The 19,048-nt window shown below is 41.4% G+C and overlaps 1 protein-coding gene across 1 annotated transcript in view; it reads right to left on the reverse strand.

Moving 5' to 3' along the window:
- The window catches only part of MFSD2B (MFSD2 lysolipid transporter B, sphingolipid), a 39,281-nt gene that overhangs the window by 6,602 nt on the left and 13,631 nt on the right, over window positions 1–19,048 (reverse strand). Inside the window, exons 5-11 of the mRNA XM_063424246.1 lie at window positions 18,306–18,384; window positions 14,218–14,387; window positions 9,892–9,982; window positions 9,676–9,797; window positions 7,250–7,333; window positions 5,838–5,918; window positions 534–643 (exon numbers count right to left, since the gene is read on the reverse strand). Of these exons, the coding sequence (XP_063280316.1) occupies window positions 534–643; window positions 5,838–5,918; window positions 7,250–7,333; window positions 9,676–9,797; window positions 9,892–9,982; window positions 14,218–14,387; window positions 18,306–18,384 (737 nt within the window). The remainder of the gene's footprint in view (window positions 1–533; window positions 644–5,837; window positions 5,919–7,249; window positions 7,334–9,675; window positions 9,798–9,891; window positions 9,983–14,217; window positions 14,388–18,305; window positions 18,385–19,048) is intronic.

Raw genomic sequence — 19,048 nt, forward strand, 5'->3', positions numbered from 1 at the left:
CCCATCTGATCTTGAACACTTCCAGGGATGGGGCATCCACAGCTTCTCTGGCAGCCTGTGCCAGGCCTCACCACCCTCACAGTAAGTAAATTCTTTCTAAAACCTAATCTAAATCTATCATCTTTCAGTTTAAAGCCATTACCCCTTGTTCTATACATACATGCCCTTATAAAAAGTAAGGTTAGACATAGTTTGCATTACATTCTTAATTGCTCAACATTAATTGATTTGCCTAACTTCATAATCCTTGAAGCAATGTTATCACAAGTTGTATAGCTAGTTAGATTGTTGAATAATTTACATAGTCTCATGTACAAAAAGCAGCTCCATTTATGGTAGATGTAGTCTGTTATCAACAGGGCAACCAAGGTCACATCATTGCAAATAGCAGCCACTATAAAACCAAAAAAAGATTATTGGAAGAAGTGACTCTTGCCATATTCTGCCTCTTTCAGAGGCAAATTCCATGCAGTAGTACATACATGTAATGCAGGAATACATTAATTCCCACCTCAAATGTAAAATTCTCCTACCATGGCAACAGAAGAGATGCTGCAATGCTCAGACCAGAGACGAAGGCCACGAAGTAAGCCAGGATCAGGTTTGGAATGGTCACTAGCATGACTGCAAAAGGAATCATCCACTGAAGAAGAAAAGCATTATATCTAAGTTACAGCATGCACTGCTCAGCACTATACAGATTGTTCCCTTCAAAATACAAAACTGTGCTACAGAACAGTTCACACACGGGAATGTCTCACACCTCCGTATTTTGGTCAAATTAAATTTTCAAAAAGCCCCGAGCTAATCTGTACTTAACTACCCAGAATAATTGGAACAAAGTAGGACAAGTGATAGTAGGGTTCTCTGTTAGCAGTATTTGGGCTGCAACTGAACTAGCAAATTAAACAAACCCAAGAGCCTATTTACCAGTCTTGAAGCCAACTCACAGGCCCTGGCCACATTCATAGTCCTAAACATTCATGGTCTCCAAAAGACCTCTGGCCATACAAACACTTTTTGTGAAGAGCCCTAAAGTGGTTGATTTCCAAACTATGCTAGATAAAATAATAGAATTATTTTGTTTGGATGAAATCCTTAAAGATTATCTTGTTACAAGCCCCTCTGTCATGGGCAGGGACACCTTTTACTAGACCAGGCTGCTCCAAGCCCCATCCAAGTGTTCAAGCCCTGGCCTTGAACACTTTCAGGGATGGGGCACCCACATCTTCTCTGGGCAACCTGTTCCAGGGCCTCTCCACCCTCAGAGTAAAGAATTTCGTCCTAGTATCCAATCTAAACCTACTCTCTGTCAGGTTAAAGCCATTCCCCTTTGTCCTATCACTCCATGCCCCTGTAGGAAGTCTCTCTCCAGCTCTCTTGAGGCTGCTTTAGGCACTGGAAGGGGCTCTAAGGTCTTCCTGGAGCCTTCTCTTCTCCAGGCTAAAGAATCCTAGCTCTCTCCGCCTGTCTTCATGGGAGAGGTGCTCTAACCCTCTGATCATTTGTGTGTCCTCCTTTGGACTCACTCCAGCAGGTCCAGGACCTTCTGAGGCTGTGGGTCCCAGAGCTGGATGCAGCATGGCAGGAGGGGTTTCATGAGAGCTGGAGCAGAGGGGCAGAATCCCTCCCTCAGCTGCTGCCCACGCTGGTTTTGAAGTGTTTGGGTTTGAGGCTGCAAGTGCACATTGCTGGGTCATCCTGAGCATCTTTTCAACCAACACCCCCATTTCTTTCCCTTCAGGGCTGCTCTCAATCCATTCTCTGCCCAGCCTGTTTCTGTGCTTGGGATTGCCCTGACCCCAGTGCAGGACCTTGTGCTTGGCCTTGCTGAACTTCACCAGGTTCCCACAGCCCCACCTCTCCAGCCTGTCTAGGACCCTCAGGATGGCATCTCTTCCCCCCAGCGTGTCACCTGCACCACACAGGTCACTGTCACAGCAAACCTGCCCCAGTCCCTGTCTCCATGTCACTGACTAGGCTGCTGAACAGCACCAGTCCCAATGCAGACCCTGGGGATGACACTGGCCCCCACCTGGACACTGAGCCACTGACCACAACTCTTTGGGTGCCACCATCCAGTCAGTTCCTTATCCACTGAGTGGTCCATTCACCGAATCTATGCCTCTCCAGCTTACAGACAAGGCTGTCATGCAGGACAGTGCCAAATGCTTTGCACAAGTCCAGCTAGACACCGTCAGTTGCTCTTCCCTTATCCATGAACACTGATAATCCTCTGGAGATTGCTAATCAGCTGGGCCAAAGATTTTTCTGCCAGTTAAATAACAGAGATCACCAACTATCCACTTCTATTCTAGGCCAGTGGAATTACTTAATTTACTATTAGAGACAATGCCTTAAAACATCCTCACACTGCATTCCAAGGGGAGTGGCAGGGCTTCAGTGGTCATTTTAAACTGTAAATATACCATTTCACAGATCACCTTCAGTCTTGAATGAGGAGGAATTTGCTTTCATTTCTAATCACCATTTAAAAACCACATACGTACTCAGCAATAACTAAACCCAAAAGTCAGAGTGGTTTACTCCACTCCCCACAGCTGGATCCACTCATGACATTGCATGACAAGCCACAGAGGTTACCCTCAAAACCAAATTAATTTGGGATGCTTGGGATTTGTTTGCTGGCAGTAGTCATAGTCACTGTATTTCTTCAGCTTGAAGCAATGGGCTTACAGGACCAAAAATCCACTTTTTAAAATGCTGATTGAGTGCCTACTGCCCATCCTGTCACATGCTCCATCTCCCACTTCTGTAACCACAGGCACAGCAGCACATGTAGAATCCAGAACCAGGGGCTTATCTACAGGGCTTTTTAATGATGGGGGATTAGTTTAACATTAAGTGTTTCAATCCTCTATACGTGCAGCTTGGGAGCTGAGGGTATGAGAAGAGCTTTCACAGAGAGTGATTCCCCTAAGCACTGCTATTTACAGCTCTGTATGATAAGTGATTCTGGGAGTCCTGGAGTCTAATCCATTATGTTTATGTTTGAAATGCATTTCCCATCTAAAGCATTTGCTCCCAAGCTAAGGAGGCAGACAATAACCTTTCCTGACTGCAAGTTCCCAGCACAGGCAGCTAATCCTTGCATTAGCCCAGTGTTGTGGCAAAATCGTTATTTCACCACAAGAGAGCACTCCAGCAATATCAGATTTTATGGTGTCTACAAGCAATTTTATGACTGCCTTAAGCTCCACATGGGGCACCCACTCAGAAACCAAAGCACTTAAACAAAATTCTAGATCGATAATAATAGTCATTGCAATTGTAATTTCCTAGAGGAAGAGAAGCAGGGCTGGCAGGACTGAGGTCACAGTGCCCTAAAGTCTCGCTCATGCAGCTGCAGAGCAGTGATGGGGGCAGTGCTCCCACTGCCATAAACAGCTAATGCAGCTCCCTCTTTCTTACTTGTAAAGCAAATTCTCTGTTATTGGCACCTGCTGCCTTGTCACAGGGCTGCTGCCCTCTGAGTCATGAATAGCATCCCACAGTTCTCCTGGTCCTTGCACCCATTCCCTGTGGGGTGACCCTGCCAGGGTGCTGCAGGTGGAACTGCTCCCTGCAGCAGCACATCATGAAGGGCAAATCAGGAAAAGATGCAGGGAGGATGGGAGTGCAAACGGGATGGGAGAGTGGAAATGGGGCTGCAGAGCCAGGACTCATCCAAAGGCATCCCTCCAGTGCTCATAGATGGCAAATAAACAATTGCATATCTGTGAGGAGGTGCTCTTATTTTTACTAAATCCTGCACAACCCACAACCAAAAGATATTATTGGCTAGGATGGAAGCTAGAGTTATGGGAGAGAGCCATCTTTGTTTTTAGACCCCTTGCCAAAACTATGAACCAAGAAGATGCCACACTTCTTAAAATTTCTTGTGATAACTTCACCGCCAGTCACCAGCTGAGACTGACTGAGGGTAAATTCACTGTTTGCCCTGTGAGGACAGAGCAGACACCTAAATGAACACAGCACGTGGAAGCTGAAGGAAATTAACAGAAGAGAATAATTTCTAGCCTGTTGTAGGAAGAATAGTATCAAGGATCCTGCTTGGGAGCAGGATAATTCCTGATAACTCCAGAAATTCTAGGCTTTAAACTTCTAGGAACTTGGGATACCTAATCAGTAGTTAGACTTGTTGGTCACCTCTTTTGGAGGAATGAGTAAAGAAATATCAGTGAAAGAAACCCAAGATTCTTGTTGCTTATCTACCAACTTCTAAACCCTTTGAGAGCTCTCTTCAACATAGAATCACCTTAACATGAAATATTAGTCTGCAGCACTGTGAATTTTTTTTTCAGAAAACTGGATTTCCAATCACATGTTCACCCTGAAAGCTGAGTGACATTTTAAAGGGAAGAAAAAAAAAGTTTTCTTCCCTGTCTCCTTCCCTTCCTGTAGAACATTCCCCAGTGACAAACTTAGGAGCCTTAAATGATGTTCTTTTATTTCATAGTGGGAGAGTGCAGATTAGTTGTGCAGCTCACACAAGGTGGTAGGGTAGAAAGCTCCTGTGATGCATTGTCAGACACAAAATCCATCACTGAGCACACACTGAGTCCCCTGAGAAATGGATACAAGGTGAAACAGAGAGGTGGCTTTTTTTCAATTCATCCCCCACTTAGACCATAATAGTCAAGCAACTCAGCTGTAAAATTAAGTTAAACCATGTTTACAGAGGTGCTGACAGGCTTTCCAGTCATGTAAAACTAAATTTATAGGGCCAAGTTGGTTGAAGAAAGCAGTTTTTGTGGCCAAGTAGACAGAGGAGGAGATTTCCTAAGGAGGAAATCTGCATTCCCAGGTCTAGTCAATGAGCCAATACTGCTTTTGGCAATTCTCTTTGCTCAAGTGGTAAAAAGAAATAAGGATGGGGCTCAAATTCCAGATGCATACTTCAAAACACATAACAATTCAGCATATTTGGAACTTGGGTTTTAAAGTTACTTCTGATCCTCTGGAAGTCATTACAACACAGCTTTTAATTCCAAAAATTATAACTGTTCAGCTCTATTCAATAACTGTCACCAGACCTAAATTTTTCAGCTTTGTTCAGATTTTGACATATAGCTTTGGGCTGGATTTTTCAAGTCCTCCTGCTTTGTTGTGCACAAGGCAATTTTTCTTTCCTCTTTCATAAGTAATTGAAGGTAAACAGGGGGAAAATGGGGAGGAACAGGCCTATTCAATAACTCACAGAGGATGATGACAGAAAATTGCTGCTGTCTGCACTAAGTAAGGGACTTAAAATAATCCATCAGTGACAAGGGCAGGCTCGCTGAGCTGGCTTTGCAGAGCTGTGTCAGAGTTAAACTAGGCTTCTTTTCTCAGGTAGGTCACCTTTTTCTTTACTTCACTAATAACCTGCCCTCCTATTCAGAGGATGCTCCCAGAGGGGGTGTGTAACAGACTTTTGTTTCTTCTGTGGGACTGAATTACCAGTGCAGACACCTCAGCACCATATAACGAAGACAAAACAAGCCTTGCACAACAGATAACTTGTCAACATGAGGCAAGTCGGATCTGAATTTATAAAACCTCGTCGAAGCTTAGTTCTGAGAGCTTCAAATGAGGAGAACTTGTGCAGATTCTTAAATAAGCTGCGACCTCCCTCTGGCATCATTTCTCAAAAGTTTCCCTTGGAAACTTGGAATCTGTCTGAAATTTGGTATAATGATTTAAAACAAACTCTGGAACTGAGCAAATTTCACATCGATTGAGGTTATAAACAGTTGAAAGAGCTCCTGAAGTGACTCCACTTGTCAAACGAAATGAGCACAAGCAGAATTTTTTTTCTCAGAGGATTTGCTTACCGAAATCCCACATGCTGCACACTTCTTGCCAAATCTCTGCAGAAACTTCTGCCAGAAGGGAACGCTCAACACTGCTGATACCTACAAGGGACAAAACTCCATAACTGTACTGTGCTTATTTACACTGTCTTCTTCAGCTCTAGAGCTCACAGACATCTTTTTGTCTAGTACATAAATCCTGAAAGGAGGAGAGGGTGAACATGCAGATTCTTGTTTTTCCTCATACTTTGAGTGACTTTAAAAAAATCATTGTTAAGCCACCCATCAGAGAATTTTCCACAGTCAAATCTCAGAAGATAAAATTTCTTAAAATTTCATAAAATGTCTTAAAATTTCCTTTTCTAATGCGAGCCACAGCAGCCAAAGCTGTGCTCAGTCATTAAAGCTCAAACACGCTGCAAGCAGTCACACTTTGTGCTAATGCCTTTTGCCACACAGCCTGAACCTGACAAATGAGGAGTGAATTTAGCCCTACCCCATGAAGAAAGCTGAAGTGCAAGATAAACCCATCCTAAGATGTACTTAGAGTACATAATCCATGCTGTGTGTCCCTTCTTAGGAGCAGTCTGTAAGAGAAATAGCTGCTTGCAGTCAACACTGCTGTTTCAGACACTGAAATACTCACCCAGAGCAGAAACAACCACAAGCAACACATTTCCTATGCATTGAAGTACTGCTACTAGTGGCAGCCTTACACTTGCCCTTTATTTAAATGTCATCTAATTTTTAGTTATATTTCAGTCTTTACTTACATTATCTCTACTGTCTCTTGTGTCTCTTCTAGGTGACCCTCATTTGCAGAGCCTTAGGATACCCAGCACTCCTCTTCTGCTCTCCAGCATTTTGGTTTTAATGGTTTTGGAAAAGATATGTCTTATAATGTGGGAAAGGATAAATATCGCCTAAGCAAGCAGAATTCTACTTCTGCATGTCAAGGAAAAAGATTCTGTAAAAGGATCTTTTTATCATACTGCCAATTGCTCTAGAGAGGAATCTTCGTATTTCTGGATATTTTAAATATTTATCCTTGCTAGCTGCCTAGCCCAGAGGAGTCATGTGTACGAATATGCAAACTGAATTTGTTTAATTTCAGCACATATGATTGGGGAAAGGGACAAAGGAGGTAAAATTCTAGACCTCCTTTCTAGAAGTAGCTCCTGCCTTTTATAGAAGATGTGGCTTACAGGTAAAAATGGAATTAATTAAGGAACAAGGAATGAATTAAAAGCTCTAAACCATGATTTTTTTAGAAGTGCAGTAGGGAACACCAGCTTTATTTCCAGCAGACAATGCAAAAGATAGCGTAGCTTCCTAACAGCTCTGCTGAGACACAAAACTTTTCTTGTCTTCTGTAATTTTGTGCCAAAGCCCAGCAAGAACCAGGTGACGTTTGGGAGAGGAGTGCAACTCACCAAGATGGTCACCACCAAATACTGGAAGTGATTCCGGAGGCCGGCAGCGTGAGTGCAGAACAGGACAAAGTTTCCCTGCTCCAGCTGTTGAATTTGAGACATTTGGTGACCACCAAAAGACAAACAAAAATTTAAAGAATACAAAAATTGCATCATGCTTCATATAAGTTAAATAGAGTTGGTGACTGATTTGTTAAATGCAGGGTTTGGGAGTCTCATTCTTCCCTTGATTGCAACAATTTGAAAAAGCAGTAGCTGTGCCATTATCACTGGAATAACATGCCAATAATACTGGGGCAAGCAAGAGGTAAACCTAATAGAGCATAAAATTGACCAAAACAGAAAAGCCCCTATGAAAGGATTCTGTCTCAAGGCTTTATTCCCTATGTCCCAATTGCCTTGTGTTGTCACAGCTGCAGGCTACTGCAAGAAAATGCCCTTTCTCTTCCCCAGCAAGGCCATAAATCTTTCTCCAGAACCGCTGACTCCAAAACAAGTAATGTTTCAGCTGTAATAACACTCCTGCCAACTTCCTGTGGTAAAGCAGCTGGTTTTGTATGCACCCTCAGCTATGGAGTGGAGCTTTGGGTCAGATATCTCCCTCCATCTGAGTCCTCATCAGATGGGAGGGTCCAACTGCAGTGTGTTATGTGACAGGTGAAGCCACTGCCACCACCACGCCTCTGCAGAACTCAGGGGGATTCTGAACACCAGGATATGATAGAGGGCCAGCTCCAGCAATGCTGCAGAAGCAGAGTGGCAGAGGAGGATTTAATACTCATGCCACAGCAGAATGATCAATTCTTGCTCCTTTGTGTGCTTGTAGATTAGAGGTGGCCAATCACCTGGATACAAATTAGGATATCCAAAAAGTTGTATCCTGTCTCTATTGCCACAAAACACTTCCCTAGTTTGTGTCCTCTTCATGCTGCCCTAATTGTAGACATAGGATATCCCACTCTGGAATTACAGCCAATGCATCTTTACCTGCCCATTCCTTTTGCTGATCAGTAATCTCCTCTCTAAATTCCACAAAATCAGTGTCCCTGTCTCAAATAAAAGCAGCAAGTGTTGCTTATGCTGGCTCAACTGGAGTAACACAGCTTCCAGCTTCTGCCTCCCCTCACACCTTCCCTTCAGTCAGCACAAAGAGTGAAACAGAGAGATGTGGACTGACAGGAGATCTTTTCCTCTCTGGGTGTTGTCAGCAAGTAGTTGGCTGCCAGTAGCTGCCAGATGTGCTCTCTATCCCTGCTGACTGAGAGGATGCTGGAAGGATGTGGACAATAAGGGACCCTTCATCCTTCATCTTCTCCCTGTTTCTGCATTGCTCACAGTACCTGCAGATCCCAGACATGAGCAGAAATCACTTCTGTTATTGTTTCTCACCCTTGGGTATTCTAGCAAGGACTAACAGATGTTGTGCCCAAATCCAGGCCAACAAAAAAGTTCAGTGTTTCTTTGGCAAACAAACTTTTAAGCAGTCCTTCCAAGGAACTTAATAATTCACCAGCACTGCTGGTGAGCACAGCACTGCTCTCTTACTCTCTTAATGTCATATTCTTGCCTTCTGTCCTGATACTCCCTTGATCAAAGGTTCACGTGACTAAGAGTCTCTTGGCAAAAATGTGATAATTATTTGCTTTTCAAAATAAAGTAAACCTCAAATGCTATGTACAAGTTCAGAGTAAAGTAATATATTTATTGAATTGAACATGTCTCAAAAGTCAGGCTTTAAAAGCCTGTTGTACTTATGGGGAGTGAAGGTTTCTTACTGAGTGGCTTTTCTACAGCTCATCTCTGTGAGGATGCACCGCATCTCTTCGTGAGAGCCACATCCAATTGCAGGTCCTCACTTCAAAATGAGCTCTACCTAACTCTGACACAGGTGAGACCTCCTGCCTCTGCTTGTCTTCTTACTCTGACCTAATGCCTTCCATCACAAAAGACTCCACAAGACCCAGTTCAGCCACTGCCAGAGCAGTCACCTGTGCACAGGAAAGGGGCAACAGTTTAAAGCAGGAACAGACAGAAGAGAAAAAGCATTCTCTAAGCAACTGAAACCACAGGAGACTGTGGGTGGATAACACAGAACAACCCAGACTGGGTCACTAGGACTAGTTCTTCACCTTTTATGAAAAAAAAAAAAAGAAAAAAGAAACAAAGAAAGAAAAAAAAAAGGAAAAGGGAAAAAAGTCTTTAAATGGTCAGGACTTCGGCTTTGCTTCTCCTTTATAAGAACCATCTCCAGCCACACAGGACCCCAGGCACCAAAGGAGGACTCTGGTTCCCTACTGATTTACAGGGGAAGGCAACACCCCCTAGATCACCCCTCCAGTCACCAGCCAAAGGTTATTTGCATTTCAGACTCTCCCATGCTGGGAGTGGAATGAGGCCAACACCAGACTGAGAGGGTCTGAAGTTACCTGAACTGCAGTGGAGATGAGAAGGAATGAAGCTGTAAGCTTCACATATGGACCATGCTTCATGGTGAGTGCCAGCCCCTTGCAAAAAGGAATTGCTCTGTCTGACTTTAAGGCATAAGGATCTAAGAGAAGCAGAATACATAAAATGATAATCTTTTCAATAAAGGAGAATGAAATAACTATTATTAAATCGAGGCATATTTAAATATAACTTACCATCCCTTTCCTTTACTCCAAGAAAAAGAACGATAATTCCAAGAAGATACACACCTGCTATGACCCCTGCTGCAATCATGTAAACTTTTGCCTTTCAAAAGGAAAAAAAAAGACATTTGAAATAGTGACAGAAGAATGGGAAGTCATGATGAAAATTTCCCTTTTTGGTAAGCCACCTGCAAATGAAGAAATGCCCATCTGCATACAGCCAAATGCCTGTCTGCTACCTCTCTGAAAAAAATGTTCACTTCTGGAGTTCATTTACAAACCACACCTGCCTTAGGATAAATTCAGGGCACATAAGTATATATTTCTTGAAGAAAAAAAAAAAAAAAAAAAAAAGCAGTGAACAAAAGGGTTACTGTGTTGGCAACCTGAATGTTTTAAAAATTTGCTTATGTTAAGACTAACTACAGACATGCACAGTCACCTGATCAAAACCATGCATCATCCACAGAAGTGTTCTGGTTTTCAGCAAGTCCAGTTGATCTGGCTGCACAGACTGCAATCTGGAATTTCATGGTGGATGGGAGAATCCTCAGTACTGATGGAAACAGAAACTACAGTTTCTGTATTTACACATGATGATAATAATGACATTCATGAGTTTAGAAATCATACTTACATGCCAATGTTTTGAGAATATGGTGCCTTGCATGCTGGCTTTCCCAGTTATTTAGTGAAATATCCAAGCAAAGTCAGAAATCTTTGCTTCCATTTGGCCAGGGGAGCAAAGCCTCCAAGGATACCTCCCATACCACCAGATCACATTTACTGTTTCTAATTCTGATTACATTGACTTTGGATTAAAGTTTTAAAAAATACTTTGCGTTAGTATGATGTAATAATTTGCCTTACACTGTGTTATCAAATATAGCTTATAGAGCTTTATGAAACAATGATTATTTGATAGGAAAACTGAATTACAAATTGTTTGTTATATATTGTAGATAAAATTATTATAAGTCTAAGTTGGTAAAAAATGCAATTACAAGAAAGTACTTCAAAATATAAAGACGTAGTATAGGTGCAAATGTATTCAGATGAACTGTGTAAGAATAGAAATTTTTCAAGAAAACAGCTTTTCTTAAGACGTTTAGAATTCAGAAAATAACATGGTGAGATAAAGGAATGCAGGACTATTCTTTACATGGGATAAAAGTTTGGGATTTTTTATAGCAGAGCTATAAATTAAGTCACGGTACTTTCACACTGTTGGTTATGGCTTGCACAGAATACAGAGTGCAATAGTGGAGATATCTGAATTCACTGAAACAGGTAATTTCAGCCTGAAATGTAGCTGAGCCAGGAGAGAAGGGGGTGGAAAAAAAGGATAGCAACAGAACTCCTTTATGAATTTTATATTTTGGTTTTATGTATTTGTTAATTTGCTCGAAGCATTTGAATTAAATGTTGTGTTTCATAGGCCATCATTAAATGTAATTTAAGCTTAAACCATCAAGGATACTCATGGTAAGCCAAATAAGATTCTCTAACCCTGAACAAAACTTGTTAGCCCATCTACAACTCTATCAGTATCCAGTTTGGTTTTCAGTAATAAAGATCCATTCATAAGCTTATAGTAACAACTTCAGGAGAGCTTGAAAATAACCATTTCTTCCACTTCCCTTTGTTCAATAAAGAGCAAAATAATACTAACTTGTTCACTGAGTGCTTTTCAAAACTAGGTGTGCTCTTGAGCAGCTAAGAATTAGCCCTTGTGACAAAAAGAGTCAGGGCCTTTTAGTGCCTCTGGAAGGGCACTAAAAGAAAGTCAAGATTTGCCCTCTTCCAGATATTTCCTGATGGAGGTACTTCAAGTTCAATTAATCTAGTCTTGCCTCACTTGTAACTTAATGCCCATCAGCCATACAACCAAAATTCAAGATCCATCAAGATCCAATGCAAGACCCCCTCTTTACTGTGCAATTAATTAGGTATATATTCTGCTGTGAGAACAAAGGCCAGGTTTCCAGTCACACTGCAACGTCTTCAGATCTGAAAAATGTTTGTGTCTAAAAGCTTTTCCATCATTTCCCAGTTTTAGCATCTAGTGTAATGGAAGATAATGCCTCTACCTACAAACCTGCTACTTTAGGCTATGGATTTTTGCTAGTTTTTCAAAATAAAAAACTACTTGACATTCAACTTATTGGGAAGTTTCTTTCTCAATCTCCCTCCTGCCTCAAAAAGGACAGGAAAGCACATGTAGTTAGACAGAAATGAAATAAATCAAGATTGTGCTTTTTTTTTTCCCTTGAAAGCCATTTCAGAGATTTCAAAACAGAAATTGGGGATTTTAGTCTGAGGCAGATTCAGACAAGGAATCTGCTTGAAATGAAATTCAGCTTGCTCCATGACTTTTCAGAGGTGTAATAAGCACAGTAGTGTTCCACATCAAACCATTATCCCAGAAGCTAAAGAGGATGGCAGGATGACACTCTCAGGAAAACACACACTAAAGTTACCAAGCAAGCATCCTCAAAAACACATTATTCAGCCATAAAATGGCATGGACACTTAGAGAAGGGGCCCAGCTCTCCTCAGACTGTTGCCCAGATCAGCTCTATGAGAAGCCTGTGCCAAAAAAACAAGGATCAGGAGGCACAGAGGCAAAGAATAGTGTCTGGGAATGAGGGGAGCAAGGCTTCATCCCTTTCCTGGACCACCAGTGCTGATGCCAGAGTAATCAAATCCAAAACATAGATAAAACCATGCCTTTAACTGGTGATCTTACTGCTGCTGAAGCAGGATAATAGGAGCTGCTCCACTGCATTTAGAAGAGCACAAATATGTACTGCCTCATTTGCATCAAGCATTTGAGATTAGATTCAGGTCAAGGAATCTTCTTCATAGGGTATTTTATATACTGGTTGGTACTTGCACTGACAGAGCAACAGAGGAAAGCATAAAAAGAAAGGATGAATCCAGCAGTTGGTAAATTTGAACCAACGATCTGCTGATTTCACAAGTGACATAGGAAGAAAATACTACACAACGTAATTGTTTAATTCAGGGCCTGTTTCAAGACCACTGCAAACAATGGAAGATTATTGAATTGTGTTAACTGAGGTTTGGATCAGGCTTTACATTTTCCTTCAAGATAGAAAACCTTCCTTATTTCTCAAAACAAACAAACAACCTCAAGTACAAGGAGATTAAATTATTTGTGCAAAATTACAGAAAAGCCTGCCATGGAAAATTAAGTAAACAAGTGTGGATCCCTAGGTTCATTCCATGTGTTAACCACTGAGATCTGCCCCCACTAATGGGCTGTTACCAACCCTTTACTTTCAATAGTGCTTTGTACCTTTACAAAAGTACAGATTCCAAATAGGACTTGGAGCTTTGTTCACAAAATTACCATTAATCTGTAGAGGAGATCTCCAGTGGTAACTCCTTTCTAAATCAGTGTGGCTGAACTGAAAGATCCTGCTGTAGCCACCAGTTTGTCATGGAATCAGAGAATGGTTTGGGTTGGGTGGGACTTTCAAAGATCATCTCGTTCCAACCCTCTGCCATGGGCAGAGACATCTTCCACTAGACCAGATTGCTCTGAGCCCCATCCAACCTGGTTGGACACTTCCAGGGATGGACACTTCCAGAGATGGGGCATCCACAGCTTCTCTGGGCAATCTCTGCCAGTACCTTGTCACTCTCATTATTTAAAAAAAAAATAAAAAAATCCTCCTAATATCTAATGTAAACGTATCCTCTTTCAGCTTAAAACCACTCCTCCTTGTCCTGTCACTACAAGCCTTGGTTAAAAGTTTTTTCCATCTTTCTTAAAAAGCCCCTTTTTGTACTGAAAGGCTGCAGTAAGTTCTCCCTGGAACTTCCTCTCCTCCAGGCTGAACAAATCCAACTCTCTCAGCCTGTATGCACAGGAGAAGTCCTCCAACCTTCTGACCATTTTAGTGACCCTCCTCTGGCTCTGCTCTAGCAGCTCCATGTCTTTCCTATGCTGAGGATCTCAGAACTGGGAGTATTTCTGGAGGGGCAAACTGCTTTTCTTACTCAGCTTCTACAAACTGTAAATCAGCCCTTGGTGACAACAAAGGGTGGCCACATCCCTCCCAGCTGTTCTACGGGTTTGGCACCTCCTGCAAAGCTCCTCAGAGAAATTTGGGTGTCACATTGAGGAGGAGTTGCAAGGACAGCAAAGAAGGAAAGCATTATCTGCAACGAGGTCATTGCCTCAGCTCCAGCATCACTGGTTCCAAGGAAGTGGTGCTTACGCTCATCCAGCTGGGTGTGAGCTGGTGTTAGAGACACACCCCCACCCTTCTCTGTAGGACATTTTAGTGTGTTCCCACAGACACTTACTTGATGGGACAGGGGATCTGAGGGCTCTGGGGTGCTGGCAGTGTCATGCCAGGAGTCAGTGGTGTTCACCGAGGGATTCACAGAGCAGTGGGGGGAGACGTGAGCACTGGCCACAATCTGGCCCTGAAGTGCAGCTCCAATCAGGGTCCCAAGCACTTCCATGGTCATTCCTAAAGAATGGAAGCACAAATGTGCACTGAGGAGGAGAATCTTGCTCATCTGTCTTACTGAAGAGAAACATTATCAAACCATTTCCTCTTACAGGAATGAGCAATGCCAAGAACAGAAGAACTGAGAGAGCAGTAATACAACAGTTTCAAGGAAAGAGAGTTTTCTCATTTGTTTTCTGATCAGCTTCGAGAAGAAACGTCCATGGAAGAGCCTTTTCTATGCAAGCTGCATGAGAGATGTGAATTCTGAGATCAAGAGCCACAAGGGGACAATGTGGAGATCTTTCATCCTGAGGACCAGAGCAGAACTACTTTTTAAATGCCATTTTTTCCAAAGTAAGACGTGGAGTTGTGACATCAGTCTATTCGCCTCAAACTTGAGAGCAACTTGTGAAAGACTTATCTAATCAGACCTCTGAGTCCTCCAACTGTAAAATAAAGTGATACTTGCCTCAGGTTTATGGAAAAAGTACGGCTACAAAGCTCTTGGAAGCAGCAGGTGCTGTTCTTAATTGCCTAAGGCCAGAGTCAGGCAGATCTACCTTAATCTCAGAGAATGATTCAGATCACTAATTCTCACCAGAACAGGGGATAATCTAACAAACAAACAAAAAATAACCAAAGGCTCCACTTAGGAAAACAAAAATCTAACTATGGGCATCATCTCATGAAATCCATAAACAACCTGACCAGCTCTGTTAAGGCAAATGGTGAGAAATTTGGGTTCTGGACCCTCTTCACCCTGAGGGATTTCAAACCTACTGTGCCTGTTTCTCTGCAATATGGCCATACCCAGCATCCTCATGGCCAGGAGATAAACTGAATTCCTGTCCAAGCTCCAGAGAATATTTACATGTTTTGCAGAAAGACACATTAGGGCTGAATGCATAAACAGATTAAGGATGGGGACAAAGTCTCCCCATTTGTGAGGGAATGGACTTTTCATTGACCCAAACTTCAGGCTTTTTTTCTATTTTTCTCTTTCAGTGGCTCCTAGAGTCATATGTCCCTTTCTGAGAAGCACCATGGAGGATTCTGAAGCGATGCTTCCAGAGCATTATTATACTCTTTCTGGGAAGGGACAGGCATTTCAAAAGCTCCCAGGTTTATGTTTATTCAAGTCTCCTGATCTGTAACAGCCTTCCTGGGTGACCTCAGGCACCTGGCTTTTTGTGTGCCCCTGTAAAGGAATAAAAATACTTCACCATCTAAAGGGAGGGCAACGCACACAGACTGTGAGGGGTTCAGATGGTGCAGCAAAGGCAGGTCATGTGGAGTTATGCAAGATCCAGCAAGGAGAAGGGAAGAGAGGCTCCCTAGGAGATGTGGAGCTTTTAAACCATTGCTACTTTGTTCCCAAACTGAGAATGCTTTTGAGTGGAATATTTGGGGTGCCTTGCAACATTAATTTAAACCAATGGGAAGTAAAAAAAGCCCCTTCCCCAAACTTCACATCCAATTTTACCAGCAATGGTGCAATTCAGTCCACGCAGACAGAAATCCTGACAAATGGTGGAAATCTAACCCCAATCTGGTCTGGAGTGTTTGGACACAAACTGTCTCAGCTGGGCGTTGCAGAGCTCCCAAACTCAGTGCAAAGGCAATGCACTCAAATCACACCTTTCATCCAAAACACCACCCACACATTCATAACCCTTGTCTGGGGCTCTACATCTGCATTTTATCAAGCACTTGTATAGAATAAAACTCAGAAGCATCATTAGAGGCACCAGAACTACAGCCACTGTGAAACTTTATTTTCTAAGTAGTAGCCAGAGCTGAGGTACAGGTATCCTTCAAAGCTCCTGTGTGCTCAGAATTTATGATGTCTTACTTTCCACATCAGCTGAGAAAGCTGATCTGCCAGCAGATCGTGCCTTGAAGTAGGTTGTATTTTGGCCAGAATATAAGCAGGAGTTATGTTAAAGCAACTTTGGAATCCAGTATTTCTACCTTGCATCAATTGCAACAGCAGAATAAAATTTATACTAAGCAGTTCTGCTTGTCTCCAGCAGAGGGTAATGGATCCTCTGATCCAAACCTTATTTTTTAAGAGCACACTTCATATTACACAGCTGTTTTTCTTTAAAGTTGAAGAAATGCCTGAACAACTGATTGCATCCAAGACAATCTATCAACAAGAAGAATTCTCTATGAACCCCAAAGAGAGGCAAAAGTGTTTCAGTAAAACACTTACCAAAAAAGAAAAATATTTTTAAAAAGGTTCTCACATAAGCATAATCATTACAAGAAAACTTTGCTTCAAGCAAATTTTATATCAACATATACAAAAATACCAACATTTGAACAGTCAAAACTATAGTTCATTCCACCACCTTAATTTGGTTTGGGAGAACAGCTGTACACTCCAAAGTCAAACCCTTTCTGAACAATAAAATGACATTATAAATGTGTGACACCTCTCGGCCATGGAGCTCAACAGCTTTTATGAGTACAAGTTTCACATGAAGCCCTACACAGGACCAGCAGATCAGAAAGCACATTTATTTGGATCACAGCCTCTGAAGACATAAAACCAGACAACAGAAAACACTAGGTACATGGATTTAGTTAGAATTTAGGCCAGATGACTCAGAATACAGTCAGTGCCAAAGAATATAACACAACTGAACTCTCCTGCTGTTTAGTCCTGTCCTGTGACTGCCAGTCCAGACTTTTTCTTAAAGATAGTTGATGGTAATGCAAATTACAACTGTTCCATGTCTCTGGAGAGGGACTGGGTTGCTCAGGGGATATCGTATTTAGAATTTTTGACATCACATTTTTAGTACTTCTCACTATTTCACTGTGCCTCTGTGGGTTTCAGTATAATCAAGTATGTTGAGGGCTAGAAGGACTAATGGAAGAGAAAAGGGATCTTGCCAGGAAAAGAAAACAGATACAACAAAAAAAAAAAACCCCTACAAGTTATTCTAAAGCAACACTTTAAGGATAAGTTAAGACACAGAAAAGCCTTTGATGTAATATTTGACATTTTTCTCTTTACCTTGCTTAATGCAGTTACACAGTAAAGAAGGCATGAGAACAGAGCTGAAGAGAGCAGAAGTGGAGGAAATTGTTCTTGCATTCAACTTGTGATCTATATAGGAAATCTTGAAAATGTTTTCACTGCACTTTTTTTTGGTCTGATTGATTTGCTTCAAAGCTAAAGGTTTGTTTGGTTTTGGTTGCTGAAAAGCCAGACATAGGGTCTGGAAAGCCTCATTCTTTTAACTAATACACTCAGGGTGCTAGTTATATTACAAGATCTTTAAACTACCTTGTGGATGTCAGAACTAATTTAAAAAACACAGATGAAATGAAAAATGAGATTTCAGTTGGTGTGAACATGCACACAAAATTACTTTCCTTTTCAGTGAGGTTAACTGTCTTGGTTCTATGAGTTCTCACATTTTTTTTTTCTGAGAAACAGATTTGGGACTTGAATTTATAACATGAAACACAAAAATTTAAGGAAATATGAACTAAAAAAGAGAAGGCAACAAAACAAAACAACAAACTCCCAAAAAGACCAAAACAACAAATTCCTCAAAATTACCTTCATTCTTTCTTTAATTGAATGTTTCTTGGTTTTTCCCCTACAAATCACCTTTAAATTAAATCATTATTCCTTACCCTGACTTGGTTAAGAGTGATTTTTATTGTTTCCTCTGGCTAGCAATAAACAAAAAGAGTTTATAGCTAATCAGACAATTTGAGACAATTAAATATTAAAGTCTCCTATTTAACTAGAAAAATGCAACTCCTTTGAAGACTAATTAGTTTTCATCACATATTAAAACATTCTTATAAAAGTCCACTTTAGGGACACAAATCATGAGGACCTTCCTATAGATTGAGAAGGATTTTCAATAAAACTGAGCCCCAATCCCAAGAGAGAGCCCAGCTCATACTCACGGTATGCTGTTGCAGAATCTCTGTCCTTCTGGTCTGTGCTGAGGAACATGGTGAGGGCAGAATATGGGACCTGGAATAACTGTGGAAAGAAAGAACATAACTTAGGAGATAGCAGGGTAAAACTGCTGTATTCCTTTGAAATCCAAGAAAATGGTTTAATGGGACCCTGGAATTAATTTAGAATATTTATTCAGAACACTGAGAACCCACAATCAATTTTTTTAGCACAAAGATCTGCCTTTTCTTTCTGGTTGGTAAAGCATATAAAAGAAAAACAGAATCTTTCAGAATACAAACAATAAATAATAAAATAACCAGGGGGTTTACCTTGATCTTGTGCTCCTTCAGTTTCCTTGGGAAAACTTCCCTCACAGTGAGACTCAAGAGTTTTGCTTTCTTTGACTAGGACACTATCATGTTCCTAGCTTGAGCTGACTAACAGGAAGCAAAGCCATAAAGAAAAAATACAGTTTTTCACTTTATTGAAGCCAGAAGACTACACAAATATCCAAAATATTTGAAATATCTGTCTAATTATGTAAATCCAGGAGATAATAATTAAAACTACTCTGTCTTTCAGCACCATTGTGCCACGCATTCCTTAATTTGAGTTAAACATAAGTTAAGACAATTGCAAAATGAAACTGGGACATGAACCTGCCTGAACAACCAAGTTCTCTGTGGTGTTCCCACCACCCCAGAGATCTGTAGCCAAATTAAGTCTTGCACTCTGCATCCCACAG

The sequence above is a fragment of the Prinia subflava genome, chromosome 2, assembly GCF_021018805.1.
Source record: "Prinia subflava isolate CZ2003 ecotype Zambia chromosome 2, Cam_Psub_1.2, whole genome shotgun sequence".
Classification (NCBI taxonomy): domain Eukaryota; kingdom Metazoa; phylum Chordata; class Aves; order Passeriformes; family Cisticolidae; genus Prinia; species Prinia subflava.